This window comes from Danio aesculapii, chromosome 17 (genome assembly GCF_903798145.1).
Source record: "Danio aesculapii chromosome 17, fDanAes4.1, whole genome shotgun sequence".
Taxonomy (NCBI): Eukaryota; Metazoa; Chordata; class Actinopteri; order Cypriniformes; family Danionidae; genus Danio; species Danio aesculapii.
This window is the reverse complement of record NC_079451.1, coordinates 1,320,471-1,343,839: the sequence shown is the minus strand read 5'-3', so window position 1 is coordinate 1,343,839 and position 23,369 is coordinate 1,320,471. Positions and strand designations below refer to the sequence as shown.

The 23,369-nt window shown below is 39.2% G+C and overlaps 1 protein-coding gene across 1 annotated transcript in view; it reads left to right on the top strand.

The window, feature by feature from the left end:
* The window catches only part of ttll5 (tubulin tyrosine ligase-like family, member 5), a 119,418-nt gene that overhangs the window by 79,878 nt on the left and 16,171 nt on the right, over window positions 1-23,369 (top strand). Inside the window, exons 28-30 of the mRNA XM_056477629.1 lie at window positions 617-735; window positions 12,272-12,437; window positions 20,535-20,722. Of these exons, the coding sequence (XP_056333604.1) occupies window positions 617-735; window positions 12,272-12,437; window positions 20,535-20,722 (473 nt within the window). The remainder of the gene's footprint in view (window positions 1-616; window positions 736-12,271; window positions 12,438-20,534; window positions 20,723-23,369) is intronic.

Sequence of the window (23,369 nt, the reverse complement as noted above, 5' to 3'; positions counted from 1 at the left end):
ATTTGGGCTGAAAAACTATGTCTGATATCCCTATGTCCTATTAAGCTTCTAATGGTGGAGATTTCATTCAATAAGTTAAAGCACAGCATGTTCATAGTGGATCATTTTCATAAAGCGGTGTTTACTTTTACAAAATATTACTATACAAACACAAGAACTAAACTCTTTTTAGTGTTAAATAATGCTATTATTATTATGGTAACACTTTAGTTTAAGTAGCAATTTACCCCGTTTACTACAATCTTATTACCTGCCTATTATTGAGATATTAACCGTTTATGAGCACTTATAAAGTTTGATCTTATTCTGCATCTCAAAACCTAAACCCAGCTACTACTTTACTAAATATTACTAATAAGCAGCTAATTAGTAGTTTATTGAGCTAAAAGTCTTAGTTAATGGTTTGTTAATTGTGTGACTTGTACTTAATGTATAGATAAATAGAGTGTGACTGCTATTATTATTAAACAAATAAAATTTGAGGCTGAAATATTATTAAAAATGGTATACTTTTAATTACAAAATGTACATTTTCACCACGCCCCATTTTTTGCATATTATTGTGATTTGATGAATATTTAATTGGTTCATTTATAAGTATGTTTTTCTCCCACAGCTGACTAATCTAAATCTGGCCAATGGGCTCTTCAGCAGAGGCGGACTCACGTTGGCTCCCGGGGTTCCACATGAACCTGTGAGAACGGTTCATAAAGACGCCACCGTCGGGAACTCTGGGTAAGCGCTCACACACTCACTCTCACACCCAAGTACACTGTGATCAGACTGAACTCTTGGGCTCCGTCTCTATCTAGGTTACACTCTGCAATCTATTTACTTCATTACTTCATGCATTTTAAATCCATCCTGAGGACTAAATTCATGTTAAAAACAAACCAACAAAAATATTGTCTTTCACCCACACCAGTAGGTGTCAGTATAAAGTTCAAGAGCAGTGGGATGATGAAAAGGCAGTTAAATATAAGAGTGTGTATATTCTTCATTTGCTAATACTCATTGTAATATCAAGATATCAAATGCGACAATGGGTATTGCTGATACATGTGATATGATTTGCAATATTGGGCTCTATTTTAAGGATCTAGGCGCAAAGTCTAAAGCACATGGGGCAAACGTATTAAGGGCATGTCTGAATCCACTTTTGCTATTTTAAGGAGGGTAAAATACACTCTGTGCCATGTCGCATGGTCTAACAGGATTGTGCTTGTTCTCTTAATGAGTTCTGGGTGTGTTTTGAGCATAACGTGCATTAAACCAATCAGAGTCTCTTCTCTCATTCCCTTTAAGAGTCAGTTGCGTCGCTCCATGGTGCATTTGCTATTTACATGGCGACTTTGTAAGTGTAAAAACTGAACGGTTCACTAGAGAACACAGTTAAACAGAGCATCTACAGCACGAGGATAAAGAACGAGCCTCCTCCATTCAGCCTCTTTACTTTCTCTTTACTTTTATTCTTTACTCCTTTACTTTGGTGGAGTGAGGAAACGGTGGAAACTCACTCCACTGAACACATCCATCAGCCCACATATTTAATTTCCTTTATTAAGCACAGAGATTTGCTTCAAAACTATTTCTAAATTCAGTTCTAATCTCCAGCAGAGGAATAAATGAACAATAATAATGAAGTGTGGTCAAAACACTGAGTTATATCCAAACACACGTCCTGTTCTTATCTATTCTGTTTAACTACTGGCTTATTACCATCTAAATATATTTTGTTAATAGCAAGAATTGTACCTTAAAGTATGGTGACCAAACTTTTTTGGGCTCATTGTGAAAACGTACCCCTGTCTACATTTCTGGAGAGAGGGAATTATGTAACCAGAGCTACGTATAGCTGCATTTTGTCTTTAAAATGAACGCTACGAGGCGGTATGACGCCACTGCCGGTTCTGTTTCTTTTCGCGCTACCAGCTGACCGCTTACCTCCGTGGTGACTTCTTTTCCGGTGTTACCAATTTCCCAGTAGCTCACCATGGATGTCGGCGGACTTGGGGGGCATCGGTCGGTCAGTCAGTCAGACGACAGCAGCCTCTGGTGGATTTACGTGAGAACAGCAGGCGAGAATGGCACTCGCCAAAGAAATTTGAGATCTGAAAAAGCAGACACAGCAGCCTCTGGTGGATTCGTGAAAACACAAGCTGCAAAAAAGCGTAGCTCCTGGGATCTCCAGAAATGTATAATGTTTTTAATGCATATAATATCAAGATAATAACATATTATGAGTTCGGTAATGAGATTTGAATTATAATCACAGAGATTTTCATCATATTGAATCATGATTTGATTGATTTTTACACACCTACTGATGATGTGAGGCAAAAACAGCACCTAAACTTAAAGCCAGAATTATTAACCCTCCTGTGTATTTCTGTTTAATGAAAAGAAGATTTTTTTACATAATAGTTTTAATAACTGATTTCTTTTCTCTTTGTCATGATGACAGCACATAATATTAGACTAGATATTCTTCAAGACACTAGTATTCAGCTTAAAGTGACATTTAAAGGCTTCACTAGGGTAATTAGGGTAAAGTTAGGGTAATTAGGCAAGTCATTGTATAACAGTGGTTTGTTCTGGAGACAATCCTAAACTAATATTGCTTAAGGAGGCTAATACTATTGACCTTAAAATGGGTTAAAACGATTTAAAATTTATTTTAATCTAGCCAAAATAAAATAAATAAGACTTTCTCCAGAAGAACAAATATTATAGGAAATACTGTGAGAAATTTCCTGAATCTGTTCAACATCATTTGGGAAATATTTGAAAAAATAAAATCACAGGAGGCTGAATAAATCTGACTTCAGCTGTATGCGATGAGCTTGCCAGAGAGAAGGACCCTGCAGTATAGTAAGTCACAGGGGTCAAAGATTATTTCTAAATATTGTCTACATGCACAGTTATTGACAAAACGTACCATGGGGTTAATTATTTGAATTTAATTCATAGAACCAAATTTAACCCAATGTTTAGGTTAGCATCCCAAATCACATATTGTCAATGTGCTACTTTAGTTCTCCCCTATATGGTTTGGAAATGGAACAAAATGGGGAGGATGTAAACTTTGCAACCCAGGCTCATTCTGAAAACGTAGTCCCGAGGACGTTTCTGGAGACCGCGAAATACGTCCTGGGAGGTACGTATTTTTGTAGTTTTTGGTTTTCGCGAATCCGCGAGAGGCCGCTGTCGAACGAACGTCTGTCTGTCCGACTGGCTGAATGATTGCCTGTGCGACTGGCCAATCGGCCGGCCGACCCACCCTCCTCCTTTCCCGAACCCAACCAATTTACCACTTGACCCGCCCGAACTAAACCCAACCAACGATTTACAAAAGCCGTTCGGAAAAAGAAAAGCCCTCGTCCAATTTTTTAATTTATTTATTATTATTATATTTTTTTTTACCACGTTTTCGGATTTTACCACACTCTCACCCTGTTATGAACCTCTTCGCTTTATTTCTTGGATTCAGTTTTAGTCTTACCTGATTTCTGGAACCGCTCTTCCCTGGACTCGAACCCGGTCATCGTGGTCAGCTCCTTTCTCGCGTCTGGAGTCCGCCGACGCACAGAACAAGCTAACCGGACAAACTGGTTGCGGCGGGAAAGCCCTCCACACGAAGGTCAGCGGTCAGCTGCCGAGCGCTAAAAGGAACAGCGTCATACCGCCCCACAGCGTTCGCTTAAAAAACGAAATGCAGCCATACGTACCTTCAGCTACATAATTTGCGGTCTCCAGAAACGTCCTCGGGACTACGTTTCAGAAATGATCCTGTGTTGAAACTTTAACATGATGATTAATAAGGAAGTTCAAAAGATAAATGCAATTATGTTGAAGTGGTATATCCCAAAGTTGTTGTTGTTGTTTTTTTTTTTCTTCATGAAAAGAGACTTTTGGGGAAGAGGCAAAACTGAGATGAGCACAAGTCTCAGTATGTCAATTCCTGTTGCTTTTGATCATAGAGGGCAGTGAAAATACTTTCAGAATGCGCTGATTTTCCTCTTTAATGTCCTGGGACTGCTGTATTTGCTATTTATATTGCTGCTAGTCATTAGTACGTCTATCTAGACTTAATAAAATATGCTTTTTACATACAAATATATTTGTTGACATTCAAGATTTTATAGAATCGATAGTTTTCTACCCAACAGAATCTTTAGGAGAAATAATCATCACTCAGAATGAACGTCTGAATAGATCTGAACTATTTTTATAATAGAGCTTTGGGAGCTGTATTATCCCAGCAGGACGAGTGTTGCGAGCGCAGTTTAAGGGTTAAGTACACGTCGTTTCTCCTGTATTTTTACAGTGATATGCAAGTGACAATGTCTCAGACACTTTGGCCCTGATCTCCCTCCACTGTTTTTCCAGTCCAACCCTTCCTCATGTATGGGAATTCCAGGAATGTCTGGCTTTTTCCCTTTCTAAAATGTTTTTATTTCCAGAAAAGAGAAGAAGCGGTGCACATCGAATGTGTAAGGTGCGGGTTTAATGGTGATATCTAAAGCAGACGGTCACTTCTCCTTCTGATGGCTGCGTTTGTTTTATCACCGCTCTGCTCCAGAATGTCAGGCCTCATATTTAAAAGCGCAGCTCATCTCTAATATTAGGACTTTTTTTCCATTACATTGACTGTAAAGCTGCGGAGGACGGATGGAAAAGACGTTAAACAAGGATTCAGCTGTCCCGCTTTCCACTGGGATCAATCGACAATTAATCATAAAAGCATTGGGGAAGAATGGTTCGAAAAAAAGCTGCTTCTCTTCCCAGAAGATTCTAGGCCTGTCTGCCTTTTTGTTTGCTGCGGGAGATTTCATTCCTGGTCAAAAAACGTGGCAACCCATTTGTTAGGCATCTGGCTGGAACTTTCCGCTGGCTACTGTGTTTTTCACGCCAAACTACATGAAAAACCCAAGCTAATTCCTCTGTCGTTATCCTTCACCTGCAGAAAATCATTCTCCTACTTGGTACTTGTTTTCCTATGCAGTTTTTAAGCATAGATTTTGTGTTACTTGTGTAGTTAATGTTTAGGGATTAAGTCTTTCTTGCTTTCTAAATCTGGATAGGTTTACTAGTGATGCAAAATGACTAAAGATTGGCTGGACCAATACAAATAAGCCTAAAACAAGATAAAATATGGGGACAGATATGTAAACAATCCAAAATGAAACAAAATCTTTTGGTTTTGTTTTAGCAAAAGTCTAGTAATACATAATATTGTAGCTGAAATAAAACAAATAAGAAAAAATATCATAGGAATTACTGTGAAAATGTCCTTGCTCTGTTAAACATCATTTGGGAAATATTTGAGATTTGTTTTATGTTACTTGTGTTGTAAATGTTGAGGTATTACATGTTTTTCTTGTTTTCTAAACCTGAATAGGATTATTAGTTAATTAATACCTCAAGGGTACATATTAGTACCGCAAAAGTACAAAAGTGATCCTCTTACAATTTTTAGGTACTAATATGTACCCTTGAGGTATGAATATGGACCTTTTAGGTACAAATGTGTACCTTTTGAAAAGGTACCACCCAGTGACAGATCGCGTACCTTTATTTCTGAGAGTGTACACTCTAAAAAATGCTAGTTTATTTCAACCCAGCTATAAGTGTAATAGAGACTAACCCAACTGCTGGGTTAATTGTTTCAAATAAATTAAATTAATAGGACCAAATTTGAACCAATGTTTTGGTTAGCCTTTATTTTACCCAATTTGGATTTAAATAACCCAGCATTCCTCCAATTCTAATTCCTATTTCTCCTTTCTTTTTTTCAAGAGTTAAGTTTGTTTTGGGTGGCACGGTGGCTCAGTGGTTAGCACTGTCACCTCACAGCAAGAAGGTTGCTAGTTCGAGTCCCAGCTGGGCCAGTTAGTGTTTCTGTGTGGAGTTTGCATGTTCTCCCCATGTTGGCGTGGGTTTCCTCCGGGTGTTTCCCACACAGTCCAAAGACTGCAAGTGTGTATGGGTGTTTCATAGTACTGCGTTGTGGCTGGAAGGGCATCCGCTACGTTAAACATATGCTGGAATAGTTGGCGGTTCATTCCACTGTGGTGGCCCCTGATAAATAAGGGACTAAGCGGACAGAAAATTAATGACACAGAAACACAGAAAAGAAGACTTAATCTGCTTAGTCATTTTGCTTCTCAAGTAAATTCATCTTGTTTTTACAAATGTTTAGATATTTGTACAGGAAAACAAGCCAGATAGTGTTGGCCTTCAAAACGTGGAGAATCTGAAGCGAACGTTGACCTAATAATGCATCATAATATCAGATGATATACTGCTCGACCCTGTTTTTGACTCAGCGCTGTCTTTAATGTTTGAGGCCGTTTTTTGGTCTTTTTTTTTTTGAGAACCTCCTCCACATCCAAGATTTTGGGGCCGGTGGTCTGTGCCAAACATGCTGAAGCCGTTAAGTGCGCTGTTGTGGAAGCCAAAGGGGTTTAAAGCGTAATGGCGTTCAAAGAGAAGCAGGGACCTTTGAAGATAGCTGTAGCCAGGAGCTGTCAGGTATGCTGGATCAGCACTTCACGCTATTGTCCTCACGTTTAGTCTAACGCTAGTGAAGAATGCCCGCTCGCCAAACCCAGTCCAGCAGCCGAGTGAACGCCTGGGTTATTATTTCTCGCATTAGGTATGTGGCAGTGTTGTCGTAAGCCTGAAATATTTGGGTAATTTTAGCTCCACTTGGACGACTTGCCTTTTTTCTTGGCCAGGGTAGAGATTCATTTCCAGTAAGTTATTGGTACCACTTGTGGATGATGGCGATGATGATAATGGTAATAATAGACATGGTAATGGAATGTCATAATTATTGAATATTTAGGTTTGGGATTGTGTCATAGGCTGGAGGAATGTAGGGTCCTGCTGTGGGGATAATGCAAAATCGGCTGTCAGCTTTCCATGGCTCCACATGCAGTCCTACATTACGCTTTAAACCTCTGCAGTTTAAGAGCCGATCACACCGCATGCAATTCTTTTGTTTCAAAAACGAGGCTATTTTTGTTAACAAGAAAAAAAGAACTTGGTAAACTCATCTACTCACTAGTCAACAGGTAAACTCATCTACTCACTAGTCAGCAGGTAAACTTATCTACTCACTAGTCAACAGGTAAACTCATCTACTCACTAGTCAACAGGTAAACTCATCTACTCACTAGTCAACAGTTAAACTCATCTACTCACTAGTCAACAGGTAAACTCATCTACTCACTAGTCAACAGGTAAACTCATCTACTCACTAGTCAACAGGTAAACTCATCTACTCACTAGTCAACAGGTAAACTCATCTACTCACTAGTCAAGAGGTAAACTCATCTACTCACTAGTCAACAGTTAAACTCATCTACTCACTAGTCAACAGGTAAACTCATCTACTCACTAGTCAAGAAGTAAACTCGTCTACTCACTGGTCAACAGGTAAACTCATCTACTCACTGGTCAACAGGTAAACTCATCTACTCACTAGTCACCAGGTAAACTCATCTACTCACTAGTGAACAGGTAAACTCATCTACTCACTAGTCAACAGGTAAACTCATCTACTCACTAGTCAACAGGTAAATCATCTACTCACTAGTCGACAAGTAAACTCATCTACTCACTAGTCAACAGGTAAACTCATCTACTCACTAGTCAACAGGTAAACTCATCTACTCACTAGTCAACAGGTAAACTCATCTACTCACTAGTCGACAAGTAAACTCATCTACTCAATAGTCAACAGGTAAACTCATCTACTCACTAGTCAACAGGTTAACTCGTTTACTCACTAGTCAACAGGTAAACTCGTCTACTCACTAGTCAACAGGTAAACTCATCTACTCACTAGTCAGCAGGTAAACTCATCTACTCACTAGTCAGCAGGTAAACTCATCTACTCACTAGTCAACAGGTTAACTCGTCTACTCACTAGTCAACAGGTAAACTCATCTACTCACTAGTCAACAGGTAAACTCATCTACTCACTAGTCAACAGGTAAACTCATCTACTCACTAGTCAACAGGTTAACTCGTCTACTCACTAGTCAACAGGTAAACTCATCTACTCACTAGTCAACAGGTAAACTCATCTACTCACTAGTCAGCAGGTAAACTCATCTACTCACTAGTCAGCAGGTAAACTCATCTACTCACTAGTCAACAGGTAAACTCATCTACTCACTAGTGAACAGGTAAACTCATCTACTCACTAGTCAAGAGGTAAACTCATCTACTCACTAGTGAACAGGTAAACTCATCTACTCACTAGTCAAGAGGTAAACTCATCTACTCACTAGTGAACAGGTAAACTCATCTACTCACTAGTCAAGAGGTAAACTCATCTACTCACTAGTGAACAGGTAAACTCATCTACTCACTAGTCGACAGGTAAACTCATCTACTCACTAGTCAACAGGTAAACTCATCTACTCACTAGTCGACAGGTAAACTCATCTACTCACCAGTCGACAGGTAAACTCATCTACTCACTAGTCAACAGGTAAACTCATATACTCACTAGTCGACAGGTAAACTCATCTACTCACTAGTCAACAGGTAAACTCATCTACTCACTAATCAACATTTAAACTAATCTACTCACTGGTCAACGGGTAAACTCAACTACTCACTAGTCAACAGGTAAACTCATCTACTCAGTAGTCAACAGGTAAACTCATCTACTCACTAGTCAACAGGTAAACTCGTCTACTCACTAGTCAACAGGTCAACTCATCTACTCACTAGTCTACAGGTAAACTCATCTACTCACTAGTCAACAGGTAAACTCGTCTACTCACTAGTCAACAGGTAAACTCATCTACTCACCAGTCAACATGTAAACTCTTCTACTCATTAGTCAACAGTTCAACTCATTGACTAACTAGTTAACAGGTAAATTAATTGACTAACTCACTCATCTTCTACTCATTACCCACTCTACTCATTTGCACATCTTTAGTGTGTTTATAATCACACTGTTCTCATTCAACCTGTTTAGGATTTTTTGGTTCAATAGTGACTAGACAAGTTGTTAACCTGATGTTGAGGTCATGTGATCATTCATTTATATTCCTCTCAGTGGAAAAGAATCCAGTTTTGTTTTTGCCAAGAGTGTTGCGAACAGTCGGTCCACTAACATACATCATCACTGCGGTGCTTTAAGAGGCGGTATTATCTCCTGTTCAATTCATCTCTGCTACCATTAGTGCTCCTTTGTCCTCCTCCTGACCATTTGCCTCAGATATGAGTCTGGAGCCAGAGATCAGTCACTCCCTACTGACTCAGCATCTCTCCGTCTCACACACTACATACAAATCATTCTCCCTTTAAAGGGCTCTTGCACTGAAAACATCAAATATTCTTTCATCTTTGGACCTGTTTCAGAACTTGCTGAGTCATTATTTTGTTTGTTGGGTTCATTTCACTGTCATATCGTTGGCGAGTAGGTTGAGTTCAACACTCACTCACTTCACTGTAGTTTCCCTTTTTTATTAATCTTTCTAGTTTTTGAGGTCAAAGCAAACAACAAGGATCTTTGGTCCTGCAGCAAACAAAGAGTCTGGATCTGTATGAGGTCACATCTGTGCAGGGACAACGTGTTTCAAGAATGATTACCAACTCATGATTGATTGGTTGATTGATTGATTGATTGATTGATTGGTGGGGTGGTTGGTTCATGCATTAGTTGATTGGTTGATTGAGTGATTGATTTGATTGTTTGGTTGGTTGATGGGTTGAGTGTTTTTTTTTGTTCATTGATTGATTGATTGGTGCGATGATTGGTTGATTGACCGATTGATTTGATTGATTGATTAATTGATTTGATTTGATTTGATTTGATTTGATTTGATTTGATTTGATTTGATTTGATTTGATTTGATTTGATTTGATTGATTGGTTGATTTAATGGTTGATTAACTGATTGATTTGATTGATTGATTGATTGATTGATTTGATTGTTTAGTTGGTTGATGGGTTGAGTGGTTGGTTGGTTGATTGATTGATTCATTAATTGGTGGGATGGTTGGTTGATTGAAGGTTGGTTAATTGATTTGATTGATTTGATTGTTTGGTCGGTTGATGGGTTGGTTGGTTTATTGATTGATTGATTGATTGATTGATTGATTGATTGATTGATTGATTGATTGATTGTTTGGTTGATTGATTGATTGATTTGATTGTTTGGTTGGTTGGTTGATGGGTTGGTTAATTGATTGATTTTCATTTGGTTAGTTGGTTGGTTTATAGATTGATGGGTTAGTTGGTTGGATTGTTGGTTGATTGATTGATTGATTGATTGATTGATTGATTGATTGATTGATTGATTGATTGATTGATTGATTGATTGATTGATTGATTGATTGATTTTGATTGGCATTCTGTCAGTGGGACTTTTAATTTGACAGTTCTAAAAATTCCACCGACTGCTTTTTTAATTTTATGCTTTATTAAAAAAAACAAATCATTATATTAGAAGGTATTATAGTGATTTACATACAGATTTTACATACTTTTTTTATTTGTGAAAAAATGCAGATTACAAAAATGTTTGAACATAATCTTCAATGATTTATCTACTAAATGAATAGAAATTTGGATATTTTTTAACATAATACATACTTTTTTTGGATCAGACATGAGCGTCTGCCATCATAGAATCAATATCAACACATTTTAAAAACGATTTTTAGTTACTATTGGGTCATTTTAATCACTGACCTTTGATTAATCCATTTTTGGCAGCCATTCAATCCATTAGAATGTAGTTTTCTGCATTGCTGTAGAGTTATGCTTTAAACTATATTTTATACTATATACTAATTTTCACTGTAGATTTGTACATTTACTGTGTATTTTACTCTCAGCTGTACTTGCGATGGATTCGACAGAATTCCGTTCGGTCAGAAATGAGGGAATGTGAATAAACTGAACTCGATACCTTCTAGGAGTTGTATTTTACTGCCGAAACAAAGGTTTCTTGCACACATGCTGGATTTAAGAGGTCGCGGGACTAAAAATAGCTGTAAGCGATACATTGATGACCTCGTTTTAATAAAAGCTTTTTATGCACCTTAATTGAACCCAGATGTGCTCAGGGTTCACAGCACTTTCCTCTGGTTGGCGAGTGAGAAATTCCAGCCTGGGATAACAGTGTTGTGTTAATGAGAGCTCACACTGCAGCACAACACAGAGATACTTTACCATAATGCTACCAGTGAGCCGCAGCATTTATTACAGTATATTTATTCACCAATACCAAATGTTATTTGGTAACACTTTGACACAATCTACATTGTCAAAGCGCTATACAAATAAAGGTGAATTAAATTGAATTGAAAACACGTAAACTTGTCATTTTAAGTTGTCCTTGTTACATAAACCTAACCATATACATAATATAGGTCATTTATTTTACTCAGTACTTATACTTAAATTGTCATACTGTAACAAGGACACCTTAAAATTAAGCGTAACCTTAATTTTTATGAGTTTTAGGAGTTACTGTAAAAGCTTCTTTATGCGATGTGTTTGCGAGTATTATATTTAAAATGAAATAGCATTTGAAATTACAGTTGTTGTGTTTGGTATTGTTGTTCTTTGGGCTTTCTATGCAGTTTACAGCATTACCAGAGATACGGCAGGTTAGTTCTTCAGCTCAAGCTGTTGTTGAAGCAGATGGTGAACGTCCAAGGTTTGTGCTGTAGATGTGCTGCTATTTCAGCTCGTGTGTCACGGGTCACCATTTGTTTTTCCAACACACAAACCGTGATGAGAAATGAGAAGTGCATGGGTGGACGGCTCTTTCGCATGACTCTCTGATCCCAAGTGTCTCCAGTTCTGCTGTTCTCATGTAGGCTGTTGCTCAAGAGCTGCTGTTTACTAGAATAATTCACTTCTGTATTTACGTTCGCATATATTCCTTACTCTTTTATGCAAGGCATTGAGGAATGCAGCCAAATAAGCCGTTAATACTATGGAGAATTGCTATAATGAGGCTTTCCTCATCCTGTAGTCCTTTATGAAGGTATTTTTCACACATTTTCTTGGGGAAGGACATTAATAAGTACATGGTAAACAGTAAGTAACAATACCTATTATTATTTTTGAGCATGATTTTGGACTATTTTTGCTTACTATTTATGATGGATAGTATGTGAATTGGGACACAGCTTCTACATTTGTTTGATGATGATAATCAATAGGATGGTGATGATGATGATAATGAATGTGATGATGATGATGTTTTGATGTTGTGTCTCTTCAGTTTCAGGGCTGCGTGTGAAGCCGAGTCAGTGTGTGATGGTGTTTCGGGCAGTCAGAAGCAGCGGTCGGCAGCGAGCAGCTATCAGCTTCAGTTCGCCATCCAGCAGCTTCAGCAGCAGAAACTCAGATCCAGACAGTTGCTGGACCAGAGCCGCACACGCCATCAGGTAACACTGACACGGGCTTTCTGTATTCTTCACATCATGCTTGAAGACTATACAGAGCTCTGTGATCTGACCCCTTTAGTTGTGGCTCACCCAGAAACATCCTTAAAGGGGTTAGTTCACTCAAAAATGAAAATTTAGTCTGTAATTACCCACCCTCATGTTGTTCCTGAGACCTTTATTTATCTTCAGAACACGAATTACAGTATTTTAGATCTTTTTAAATCTGAGAGCTCCCTCATCCTCCATAGAGTCCTTTATATCAGTGTGTTAATGTACTTCCATCTGAATTAGACAAGTGAGTAGCGGGCGGGGCTTTTTGTGCATCATTCCCTCATAGCAAACTAACGGTAAGGGGGGTGTGGTTAAAAATATTGTGGCTGAAGCGTCAAACTGACATCATCAGAGAAGCAGCCAATCCTAATGCAGATGCAGAAGCTCAGACTTTGTTTGAAGATGACCAAAACAGATGTTTTCCCAGTGGATTAACCTGCACAGATTAATTGTTCAAACATTGTGCATTTTGCTTTCAGAAAGACTAGAAATTCTCATCTTTCTTTTGTTTGTGAAAATGAGCTATAATAATATGCCATTAATTGCAATCCTGAGTTGATCAATAAATCTAGTGGTGCAAAAAATACTGCAAGTAAGAAGAAACAGCAAAGATGCCGTGTTTTCTCCAGTAATGTATCGTTTTGTGGTTGTTGAGCAGTGAGTTACGCTGTTGAACAGGAAAAGCCTCGTATTCATATGAGAAATAAACAATGAAAACTTCCATTTAAATAAATCCTTTTATTTGCGTAAAGATTTGTGTGCTCACTTTTGGACTTTTGTGCGTAAAGAGTTAATGCGAATGAAGAGTGAATCGCATTTGCCGAATAAACTCTAACGTACACCCACGTGACTTTATTATGCTTGCATTGTTTACTGTTGGTTGCTAGGTTACCAATACTATAGTCAGTGGTTCTAACAACATGATAAAAGCACACCTTATTCATATTTGGGATTTAATTTTATTAGTTTTTTTACGTATCTTGAACCGATTCGCTTCACGTGATAATGAAAACCCAGCTACTGACAGATACTACGATATACAGTCACCGGTCACTTTATTAGGTACACCTGTCCAACTGTTCGTCAGCCAATCATATGGCAGCAACTCAATGCATATAGGCCTTGTTGGTTGTTGGTGCCAGAAGGGCTGCTCTGAGTATTTCAGAAACTGCTGATCTACTGGGATTTTCAGCCACAACCATCTCTAGGGTTTACAGAGAATGGTCTGAAAAAGAGGAAATATCCAGTGAGCGGCAGTTCTGTGGGCGCAAATGCCTTGATGATACCAGAGGTCAGAGGAGAATGGCCAGACTAGTTCCAGCTGATAGAAAGGCAACAGTAACTCAAATAAGCACTCGTTACAACCGAGGTCTGCAGAAGAGCATCTCTGAACACACAACACGTCCAACCTTGAGGCGGATGGGCTACAGCAGCAGAAGACCACACCGGGTGCCGCTCCTGTCAGCTAAGAACAGGAAACTGAGGCTACAATTCACACAGGCTCACCAAAACTGGACAATAGAAGATTGGAGAAACGTTGCCTGGTCTGATGAGTCTCCATTTCTGCTGCCACATTCGGATGCTCGGCTCAGAATTTGGCCTCAACAACATGAAAGCATGGATCATCCTGCCTTGTATCAGCGGTTCAGGCTGCTGGTGGTGGTGTAATGGTGTGGGGGAGATTTTCTTGGCACACTTTGGGTCCATTAGTACCAATTGAGCATGGTGTCAACACCACAGCCTACCTGAGTATTGTTGCTGACCATGTCCATCCCTTTATGAGCACAGTGTCTCCATCTTCTGATGGCTACTTCCAGCAGGATAACGCACCATGTCAGCGCCAATAATCTCAGACTGGTTTCTTGAACATGACAATGAGTTCACTGTTCTAAAATGGCCTCCACAGTCACCAGAGCTCAATCCAATAGAGCACCTTTGGGATGTGGTAGAATGGGAGAATCGCATCAAATGTCACTTTAAGCTGAATACTTGAAGAATATCTAGTCTAATATTATGTGCTGTCATCATGGCAAAGATAACGGAAATCAGTTATTAGAAATGAGTTATTAAAACTATTATGTTTAGAAATGTGTTGAAACAGAATTTCGTTAAACAGAAATTGGTACAAAAATACTGGGGGGCTAATAATTCTGACTTCAACTGTAATACAGTTTACATTGGCAGAATATGCAACAGCAATGTTCAAACGAACATCGAACACAAAAGATGCACGGTCAACAAATGTCGGACCACCGTGAGTTTGTAAGTATGAGACCCGAAACATGTGACGGCTCTCGTTGTTTCTCCAGTTGAAACCCGATCTCCTGCTGCGTTTGACTCTCAGATCCTGTAAACACCAGTGAGCTCGCATGACTGCATCACATTTATATCAGTGTCGCAATACTGTGCACTGATGTCACCGTTCACTGTTGACGTCGGCCCCTAATTAATGCAATTGGAGATTTATTTGTCTTGGCACTCGTGGATCGCATTCTGCAGGGGATTATGGGAAAATCTCTTTGTCTCTGGTGCTGTGAAGACAATCAGATTCTCCAGAGGCCTTCATTAAGTGTCAGAGAGCAGAACTCATGCTGGATTACTATAAATCAGTGAGATCTCCAGTGTGTGGTCATCTGTGTTCATGAGTCAGTGGATACTCCCTCATATTCCTCTCGCAGTCCTACACACACTTTACTTTGGAAAACAAAAACATTGAGGCAACCGTTTTTTAGTCAACTTTGTGACAAAGTTTGTGTCTACTTTCCATCAAACACAGTATAATGTGTATTGGGTGACCAATGGCAGTCATTTCTGATAGAAAATTCAATATATTTACATTACAGTAATTACTGTAGTGTATCAACAATCACAATTTGCATGTGAATGAATCAAATATCAAGTAAAATGATAGCAGAAGTCAATAAAATTATCCTCTACAGAATTTGACAGGATATATTTAAGAAATATTTGTTAACATACAACTCAGTCTACTTTTCATCAAGCATGTAATAGGTAATGGATGACCATTCATTCACTAATTAATTAATTTATTGATTTTCCTTCGACTTAGTGCTGGGAAACACCCATACACTCTCACATTCTCACGCACACACTCATACACTACTAATGGGCCCAAAGTGTGCCAAGAAAATCTCCCCCACACAATTACACCACCACCAGCAGCCTGAACCGCTGATACAAGGCAGGATGGATCCATGCTTTCATGTTGTTGAGGCCAAATTCTGAGCCGAGCATCCGAATGTGGCAGCAGAAATGGAGACTCATCAGACCAGGCAACGTTTCTCCAATCTTCTATTGTCCAGTTTTGGTGAGCCTGTGTGAATTGTAGCCTCAGTTTCCTGTTCTTAGCTGACAGAAGCGGCACCCGGTGTGGTCTTCTGCTGCTGTAGCCCATCCGCCTCAAGGTTGGACGTGTTGTGTGTTCAGAGATACTCTTCTGCAGACCTCGGTTATAACGAGTGCTTATTTGAGTTACTGTTGCCTTTCTATCAGCTGGAACCAGTCTGGCCATTCTCCTCTGACCTCTGGCATCAACAAGGCATTTGCGCCCACAGAACTGCCGCTCACTGGATATTTCCTCTTTTTCATTCTCTGTAAACCCTAGAGATGGTTGTGCGTGAAAATCCCAGTAGATCAGCAGTTTCTGAAATACTCAGAGCAGCCCGTCTGGCACCAACAACCATGCCACGCTCAAAGTCTCTTAAATCCCCTTTCTTCCCCATTCTGATGCTTGCTTTGACCTGCAGCAGATCATCTTGACCATGTCTACATGCCTAAACGCATTGAGTTGCTGCCATGTGATTGGCTGATTAGAAATTTGCGTTAACGAGCAGTTGCACAAGTGTACCTAACAAAATGGCCAATGAGTGTATGTACAGAAAACTACACCGATTTTTATTTTTTTTGCATGTAAATTCCCTCAGACAGTTTATGTTAACATTATATTCAAACATCCCAGTACTAACCACAGAGTTGTGGGATCAGAAAAATATCAATCTGAAAACATTTTTATAAATGAATTGAGGGAAATAAACATGCGTTATGGATGTTATCTAAAAAAGTCTGCGAGTTTACAGTCTTTGTAGAAATTCTGTGAATTAAACTGGGCATAATTCAAAAGAAACAATGCTAATCAACAGGAGAAGTCAAGTCACTACAGAACAAACATGATTGAGTTTATTTTATTTGACATTTTTGTGTTTATGAGCAAAAACTCTGTGATGGATGTGACGTCTCTCCGTTATGCATGTGACAGATGTAAATTGCCACTTGTATGACTTTGGTAAATCAAATATAATAGTTTGAAAAGACTGACAGAGACATTTTTGAGTACTGTAAAACTTTACTGTAAAATACTAGCCTACACAAAAACTTGCTATTTTGGTGAAAACTTATTCTTTTTTTGCCAAGGTTGACATTTGCATGGAATAGCTCATAACTAGTTTGAACAAACAGCAAAAGTCTTTTTTTGAGAGCGTGCAAACTAAAGTTACAACTGTGTCTATCTGGCTGTAACATGACCTCTCGATTGCTTTTGCTTGATTTGCGTTCCTGATGGAATCAGTTGAAGAGAGAGCAGTATTGGGTGAAGTGTGTTATTGGTCTGTTGGGTTCAGACTCCATGGCTCCTGCGCTGTTTTGGCCCTCATCCACCTGGCAACATTATAAAGGTGCCCTTTTTTGCCCCGCGACGTAAAACCGCTAACCGATACGTCCCGTCCACTCATTCATCAAACGCATTGGACTCACAACTCCCTCACAGACGGAAAAAATGCATTCACATCCGAATCAATAAACGGTAGCCATTAAATCGCATATCAGCGTGGAGAATACGATTCTTTTTTAAGTATTTCTCAAGTGATGTTTAACAGATTCAGAAATTTTCACAGTATTTCCTATAATATTTTTTCTTCTAGAGAAAGTCTTATTTGTTTTATTTCAGCTAGAATAAAAGCAGTTTTTAATTGTTTTAAAGCCATTTTAAGGTCAATATTATTAGCCTCCTTCAGCAATATTAGTTTTGGATTGTCTCCTGAATAAACCACTGTTATACAATGACTTGCCTAATTACCCTAACTTTACCCTAATTACCCTAGTTAAGCCTTTAAATGTCACTTTAAGCTGAATACTAGTGTCTTGAAGAATATCTAACATTATTTACTGTCATCATGACAAAGAGAAAATAAATCAGTTATTAGAGATGAGTTATTAACTATTATGATTAGAAATGTGTTGGAAAAACAACATACAGGGGGGCTAATAATTCAGGAGGGCTAGTAATTCTGACTTCAGCTGTGTGTTTGCCGAGTCCAGGCACTCGCTCGGATGAAAACTTGTCCAAACAAGAATGAAATGTGAGGAATCCCTGGTGTTTTGGTATGTCCGATTATAAAGCATTTAACGGCTGTTATGATAAGCCGTGTCATTTCTTTCTTCCATCCGAGTGAATGAACTGGTTTTTGGAGGCTGACCTGGAATGACCCGCAGGAAGAAAATAAATATGCTGCTTTTAATGAAGACTAAGATGAGGACTTTATTCTTTTGCTTTATTTCAAGCCTCTTCTGCTGGAAGTCCTGAAATAGACAGACACACAAATGTTAGAATAATAAACAATGAGGATGCAATGCTACACATAGCAGAAAATAGCGTTTATTATGTAGAGTTTTATCTTGTTTCTTGTCCAAATATCTAAAGGTTCTTACAAGCCCAAATCAGAAAATGTTCTGCCAGTATGGAAAACACAAATAAAAAAGAAAGTAGATTTCCAATTTTACTTTGACTTGTATTTCATGGCAGACAAAACAGCAAACATTATTTAATGTGTTCCTCATGATTATTATAGTTATGTTTTTCAAAATAAACACGCATTCAAATAAAATTCAAAAAAAGTTTGAACAGCATTTACTACTTTGTAATGTTGCCATTCTTTTCACAACACTTAAAAAGATGTTTAGGAACTGAAGACATGATGAAGAAGAAGCGTTTCAGGTAACAATACGGGGTCTGCAATGTCACATTTTGTGCTTCAACCACACATTCTCTATTGGAGACAGGTCAGGACTGCAGGCAGGCCAGTCTAGTACCTGTATCCTCTTCCTCCACAGCAGGACTCTGTAATGTGTGCAAAATATGGTTTTGCATTGTCTTGTTGAAATATGCATGGGCGTTCTTGGAAAGGAAGGCACCATATTGTATTTTCAGCATTAATGGAGCATCACAGAAGTGCAGGTTACCTTTGCCAAGGGCGCTGACACAAGCCCATACCATGACAGACCCTGGCTTTTGGACTTGTTGCTGGTAACAGTCTGGATGATCCTCATTCTTTGTGGTCCGGAGCACACTGCGTACATTTATCCCCCCAAAAAAACACCTGAAATACTGATTCAACAGACCACAGTACACGTTTCCACTGCGTGATGGTCCATCCCAGATGCCTGCGAGCCCAAAGAAGTCAACAACGCTTCTGGACACTGTTAACATAGGGCTTCCTTTTGGCACAGTACAGTTTTCACTGGCATTTGTGGATGTAACTCCATATTGTGGTGCTTGACTAAGGTTTACCGCAGTACTCCTGAGCCCATGTGCTGATCTGGCTTATAGATAAATGAGGATTCTTGGTGCAGCGCCCCCTGAGGGATCGGAGGTCACGGTTGTTCAGCTTAGGCTTGCACTCTTGTCCTTTACGCACTGAAACTCCTCCAGATTCCTTCAATCTTTAATGATGTTCTGCACTGTTGAAGGTGAAATATCCAGATGTCTTCCCCTCTTTCTCTGAGGAACATTATTTTTACACATTTCAATTATTTTCTCATGTATTTGTTGGCGAACTGGTGATCCTCGGCCCATCTTTGCTCCTAAAGGACTAGACCTTTCTTCATGCTGCTTTTGTACCAAATCATAAAATCACCTGTTCACATCACCTGTTTCACATCACATCATAACTTCACAAGTTTACCTGATCACTGCCCTAAACTGCTCCTGTCACAACTGTTTTAGGACTGTGTTGCAGGTCTGAATGACGGGAAAGGAGGAATATTTACAAATGAAATGAAGTTGACCAGACAAAACATCAGATATTTTGAGTTCATATTGTCTGACATGAAACACAAGTCAAAGTAAATCTGCAAATCACTATTTTCTATTTAGTTTGAGTTTTCCATAATGTCCTGTAAATACTGGTATTTTCTGGACAAGTAGAAAGTATTGTTTTGTTTTTAGAAATAATAAGTCAAAATTAAGTGAGTTTTTACATAAAGCAAGCAAAATAAGCTTGTTTTAGGTTTGAAAAGAAAAAAAGAGATTATTTTACTCATCCCATTGGCAGATTATTTGACTTTTTTACAGGAACAACCCACTTCATTTTTAGACTTTGTTTTTCTGCGATCTTTACTTGTCCAAAAATGCTTTTGAATTCAATTCAATTCACCTTTATTTGTTTAGCGCTTTTACAATGTAGATTGTGTCAAAGCAGCTTCACATAAAAGGTTTTTAATTTAAGAATCTGAAGATGTTTAGACAAGATACAAGACAAAACTTATAGTAAGAAAATAATTTCTGCAGTGTATCTTGGAGAATAATGAAATAGGCATTACACCGCAATCTCTCTTAGTGGTTTTGTCTTGTTTCTAGTCTAATGGAAACATTATTATAGATGACAACCGCTACGATTACTATATTTTTAAAGCTTAAATTTGAAAAATATAAATATACAAAATAAGCAATTTAGCGATATTGATATTTCTTGCGATTAGAACCCTTCCCTAAAGCAAAGCTATATTTATTAGCTTAAAAAAAGCAATGGATAATTATTTGGATCTAAAAAGTGTCAAAGTGTCCTTCATTGCAGCTCTCTTCAACATGAATATTGCGTATACTATTATCACGATAACAATACTTCTCAATATACTGTGCAGCCCTAATTCTGCCCACGATCCTTCTGAATGATGATTTGATGACACATTTGATAATCCTCAGTGTTGAATGAATGTATTAATGAGCTTCCCCTTGTCTTTCTGCGTTGTCAGGCTGTTCTGGCGTCACACACACACACACCAGCAGCTTCAACTCGACCTGCGGCTCCCAGCAGTCCTGTGAAACAGCCCTTCATTCGAACCCTAAACCAGACGAGTGGGATCCTGACGCCCAAACCCCCCAGCAGCACCCCGAGAGACGGACGCACACGCAAGACCCTCACACACTCCACAGCACACAGGTCAGACGCGCATTTAAGGTCCTCATAAACCAGAAGCTGTTTTGTGACGCAGTGAGAAACAGAATATTACATGAGAAAACAGTATGAAGGTCACTGGTTCGAGTCCCGGCTGGGTCAGTTAGCCTTTCTGTGTGGAGTTTGCATGTTCTCCCCGTGTTGGAGTGGGTTTCCTCCGGGTGCTCCAGTTTCCCCCGCAGTCCAAACACATGCGCTATAGGGAAGTTATTTAGCCGAAGTGTATGAGTGTGTGTGTGTGTGTGAATGAGTGTATATGGGTGCTTCCCAGTACTGGGTTGCAGCTGGAAGGGCATCCGCTGTGTAAAACATATGCTGGAATAGTTGGCAGTTCATTCTGCTGTGGCGACCCCTGATTAATAAAGAGACCAAGCTGAAGGAAAATGAATGAACATCGTTACAGAAGAGCAGAAGATGCGCATCTGCTTAATGAATGCTGTCGTTTTCTGGTGTGTATCAATAGTTCCAGCTTCAGTCTGAGCAGTTGTGTGTGAAATGAGCAGTATGAGGGCTCGCTGATATCCTGAATCTGGTTAATGTGCTGCTCATCCGCTGCTGGTTTGAGTTTCAAGACCAAATAAAAGGTCTTCAGGATGTTTAGCGTTGAGGAATGAAGAAACGCTGGAGTGTGCTGCGTCTCTGCGGAGTGTGTGGGGTTTGTGAAGCACATTTATTGACATCACACACACATACACTATACATTGTCATCATGTGCACATGCAAACTCACACACACTACACTACACATGCACATATACACACACACACTACACATGCATGCACCACACACAAAAACACACATTACACGTTGCCATCATGCGCACACACACACTCACGCGCACACAGGGGAGCTTGCAGGATTTTATTTCAAGGTACGCACATATCCAGCACCGCCCGCCTCATCACTCCTTACTCTTAATTCAATCTCAAGAAACTCTGATGCTTGCTGTCAAAGGCTACATTATTTAAGGACATCTGCCACTGCACACACACACACACACACACGCACACACACACACACACCATCTACACATGCACAATGTACCCTACACATTGTTATCATGCACACAGACATACTACATGCTACAAACTACATCATGCACACACACACTTAGATACTCACACTACATACATACACACACACACACACACACACACACACATGCAAACACAATCACATCAACACACACACACACACCCGCTGCAGGCCTCTGGGGTAAACAGTGTGCTGGTGTTTATGTGTGCAGCTGATGTTGTGTTGTGTTTGCAGCAGAGCAGTGGGAGGTGAACTGTAGCGCTCGCTCCGCCGGTTCCCACGCTGCACATTTGGCCCAATTACACAACATTAGCCGAGCGCTACGCTGTGCTACGATACCAGCAGACGCTTCGCTAGAAGCATGTGGCCACCATGGAGAACTCAACACACACACACACACACACACACACACACAGCTCCAAAAGCAATTACACACCATTATGTAGAAGATTATCTTAATGTTTCCATTCATTAACTTTATTAGCGTTAGCATATAGCCTGAAGGCGCGAATACAGATGAGTCTGTGTGCTCAGATTGATCTAGTATTGATGATGGAGTTTAAGTTGTTTAGGAATGTACGAGTTTATACAATCACCGGCCAATTTATTAGGTATACCTTACAAGTACCAGGTTAGACTCCCGTTTGCTTTCAGGTCAGCCTTAATCCTTTGAGTCATTTATATGAGTAGCTTGAGATAGCATGACACTAGCATGATTAGCATGCAGCTAGCATGATGCTTACATGATTATTATGTAGCTAACATGATGTTAAAAGAATTAGGTTGTAGGTAGAATGATGCTAAGAATGATTAGCATGTAGCAAGAATGTAGCATGCAGCTAGAACTCGGCACTGGGATGTAATTTATATGATTAGCTTGGGTTAGTGTTACAGTAATATGATTAGCATGTAGCTAGCATGATGCTAACATGATTATTATGTAGCTAACATGATGTTAACAGAATTAGGTTGAAGGTAGAATGATGCTAAGAATGATTAACATGTAGCAAGAATGTAGCATACAGCTAGAACTTGGCACTGGGACGTTATTTATATGAGTAGCTTGAGATAGCATGACACTAACATGATTATCATGCAGCTAGCATGATGCTAACATGATTATTATGTAGCTAACATGATGTTAACAGAATTAGGTTGAAGATAGAATGATGCTAAGAATGATTAGCATGTAGCAAGAATGTAGCATGCAGCTAAAACTCGGAACTGGAATGAAATTTATACGATTAGCTTGGGTAAGCATTACATTTGCATGATTAGCATGCAGCTAGCATGATGTTAACATAATCAGTTTGTAGCTACAATGATGCTTAGAATGATTAGCATGTAGCATACAGCTAGAACTCGGCACTGGGATGTTATTTATATGAGTAGCTTGAGATAGCATGACATTAACATGATTAGCATGCAGCTAGCATGATGCTAACATGATTATTATGTAGTTAGCATGATGTTAACATAATCAGTTTGTAGCTACAATAATGCTAAGAATGATTAGCATGTAGCTAGAATGTAACATACAGCTAAAACTCAGCATTGGGATGTTATTTATATGAGTAGCTTGAGATAACATGACATT